Source organism: Arachis ipaensis, chromosome B05, assembly GCF_000816755.2.
Source record: "Arachis ipaensis cultivar K30076 chromosome B05, Araip1.1, whole genome shotgun sequence".
NCBI classification, from domain to species: Eukaryota; Viridiplantae; Streptophyta; class Magnoliopsida; order Fabales; family Fabaceae; genus Arachis; species Arachis ipaensis.
The window spans coordinates 45,304,219-45,307,615 of NC_029789.2; the positions used below are offsets into that span (position 1 = coordinate 45,304,219).

At 28.7% G+C, this 3,397-nt stretch overlaps 2 protein-coding genes across 2 annotated transcripts in view; one reads left to right on the top strand and one right to left on the bottom strand.

Moving 5' to 3' along the window:
* LOC107643589 (photosynthetic NDH subunit of lumenal location 2, chloroplastic) overlaps positions 1-1,460 on the top strand; it is a 2,772-nt gene extending 1,312 nt beyond the window's left edge. Inside the window, exon 2 of the mRNA XM_016347275.2 lies at positions 1,160-1,460. Within this exon, the coding sequence (XP_016202761.1) occupies positions 1,160-1,258 (99 nt within the window). The 3' untranslated portion in view covers positions 1,259-1,460. The remainder of the gene's footprint in view (positions 1-1,159) is intronic.
* LOC107643590 (casparian strip membrane protein 1-like) overlaps positions 1,371-3,397 on the bottom strand; it is an 11,753-nt gene continuing 9,726 nt past the window's right edge. The window contains exon 3 of the mRNA XM_016347277.2: positions 1,371-1,932. Coding sequence (XP_016202763.1) covers positions 1,717-1,932 — 216 coding nt within the window. The 3' untranslated portion in view covers positions 1,371-1,716. The remainder of the gene's footprint in view (positions 1,933-3,397) is intronic.

Sequence of the window (3,397 nt, forward strand, 5' to 3'; positions counted from 1 at the left end):
AAAGTTGACGGGAATATTAAAAAAGAGTTTAAAATGTAAATGAACATGAGTCGTTACTTGTTAGATATGGTCATGTTGTACCGATACCAAAAAAACAAAAATAGCACCAATCAATTATTGTATATATATGGATACATATTTTGTGTTTATGAAAATTGATTTTGTTGCAAAAAGATGTTTTATTATTCTAATGTGAAATATTTGATTAATGTTGAAATGTGTACGAAATACATTTAAATATACATATAGGTAATAACTTAATTTTTATGTTTATGGAGTTTCTAAACTTATTTTTTGTGTTTTTGAGTTTCTTTGTGATAATATAATGTTGATGATACTTAATTTTACAAAATTTAACACAAATAATCTTTATGATAGGTTATCGATGTAACTTTTCTTAGTTAAATTCACTCCAGTAGCATTGGATTGTAAGGATGTTTTAATATATATAGCCATTTTTCTTTTCGAATCCTGCTAGAGAGTTAATGGAGTATTTGTACAATGTATACAATGAATTATTTATTTAGCCTAATATGAGTTAAAAAATGAACATCTAAGGTAAAATACTACTAATTTCTCAAACACAATACACCCATACTATCCAAAATAACCATCTAGATACCAGGAATAATAAACATCTGATATCTATTAAATCGAACATCCCTAAACTCTATTGTACACATTGTACAAATACTCCATTATTTCCTATACTTCCTCTTTTCTTAATTATAGCATACTTTTTTCCTTATCCAATCTTTTCCGCTAATTTTTCTTATCTAATGATAGATCTCAACACTTTTCTTCATGCTATTGCACAAGGTGTGGAGGTAGACTAGTATTTTTTCTATTGAAAAAGTTTTAACTCTAGAGAGAAAATAAAAATATATCTTAAATAAATCCATAAACTTGAGGGCCATGCATATAATAAATTTCTAATAAAATATATAAATACACAAGACTGCCAAAATGATCTTGTAATATTATAAAATACTTATTATTTTATATCAAATATATTTTTTAGATAACAAATTTAAACATTAGTTATCTTAATGTCCTGTGATATGGTTATGAAAGACTAGCGCGTTAACTTATAATTAATAACTGTGTACCTTTCCAATTGATGTTGTGGTTTAATTGGTCTTTTTTTTTCCCCCTTCAGTTTGACAGGTATGTTCGGACACCAAAGGTATATGAATCTTACCTATACTACGAGAAGACCTTGAAATCAATAGATCAACTTGTCGCTATCTTAGCATAACAGCGGCAGGGTATATTTGGAATTCTAATTTTTGTGGTTTTTCCAATTTAAATATCAAATTGAAGATATACATACATCACAAGGTATTTGCACACAAAATATCAAGTATATGTTTATGTACACACGTGTGTCGTTAGAATATGAAACCTTTCTCTTTTTTTGGTTCGGAATTAGAATGTGAAAGGTTGAAGTATTTCATGTTTATTAACTTAGAAGGTATTATGAGAAACAGAAAGTGAACCCTATTATACATAGAAAGATACATTGACTCATAAATGTACAACTACACAACACAAGTTCAACATTTTTAAATTTCTCATCATATAGGTATATTAAAGCGCCCAACATACACTAGAGAAATTAAACACACACTAGGAAATTAAACTTTTCATTAAAGAAAAGCATAATTGGAAAACTAAACATACATACACAGCACAAGAGATTAATAATAATAATAATTAGTTTCTGGAGATTGCAACAGCTGAAAATATGATAAGTATAACGAGGATAGCAGCAGCAAGATAAGAGCCAATAAGAGAAGCGGAAATGCGTTCACAGAAACTGTTGTATTGTTGACAAATAGCGAACCAATTGGGTTTTGGATTACCATAATGTGCTATGTATACAATTGCTGCTGCTGCTGACGCTGATGCTGTCGCCAGACCCAACATAATCTTCACAACAAAAAGTTAACACTTTACTTGTTAATAACAATTATTATTTATCTTAAAAATGACTAGTTAATTAATTATCATTAATAATAAAGAGAAAAAATACTTATACTAATGTTCTTAAGTAATAAAGGTGAAAATTCAGATGCATTTATTTTTTTTATGAAATTTATAATTAAAAATTATTAAATAATATTTTATTCCATTTAAAATAAATACAAAAACTGAAACAAATAAAATTATTTAAATAACCTTTTTCATTCTCATTTTGGCATTGCACTCATTCACTCACGTCTACACCCAGATATACGAAACATCAATCGGTCACTCTTTTTTAACACCGAAGACTACTCATCAAAGATTGTCCGCTTTTTCTCACGTTCGTCCTTCTTTGTCGCATTTTTTTCTTACCGCTCTTTCTTGCGTTTGCGTTCATCTATCCCTCTTCGTCGCGTTCTTCCTCCCACCGTTAGTCGTTCTCATCGCCACCTCGCGCCCACAATCGTTCTCACTGCCTCGTCGGGTTATCACTATCAATCGTTTTTGTTGTTTTGTGTTCATTGTCCGCTCCTTGTTCTGCAACAGTGAGTTTTTCTTCTCACGACTGGAGCCGTTCATCAGCGTGTTCCCTCCATTTCTTGTTCAGCAGCGACAATGACTTTTTTGTTGCTGCTATCTCTTCTTTCTTTCTTTCTCTCTTCTATTGCTGTCTATTCTATCTTTTGTCTCCTATTCTTCTCTTTCCTTTTATGATTTTGAAATCCTCTTATTTACAAAATTGTTATTATTCTTGGTATTATATATAGTTGGTTGTGGTGGTGGATCAGTGATGGAAGAGGTGGGATAGTAAGTTTAGGGTTGGCAAAGGTGTGAAGAAGTACATTAGAAATGGGAATGGTAAAGGATAGACTTGAAATATGAAATTTTTAATGAGATTATTTTAGGAAAGAAATATTAATAAAGTTTCAACTGCCTTCTTCTAAAATTTTCAGTTTTTTGTGTCTCTACTTTTTGAAGGTACTGAAAGAGTTAAAATTTTATGTATAGGGATTGAAAATTTAGTTCCAGTCTCTAACTATCAAATACAATACTGAGTCTCAGTCCCCCAATAGTCTCAATACCAGTATCCTATGCCAAACGCTACCTAAGAAATGCTAAAATGACACTTCCGTTCCCTCTATTTGTAAAATATACAATTTCTTCTCTTATATTTTTTAAAAAATCTCTTTTTTTAACTCATTTTAAAATTTTTGTGTTAACTAATAATGTCAATTTTACTCATTTTTAAAGAAAAATAAATTATTTTTTATAAAAACATCCTATAGCAAAAATTTTATTTTTTGTGATTAAATTTAATATACTAAAATATTCTTTAACAAATTATTTTTTTAATGATTAAATTATATTTTTACTAAAATATCTTTTAAAATATTTTGTAATAATTAAATTATTTTTTATTAAAATACCA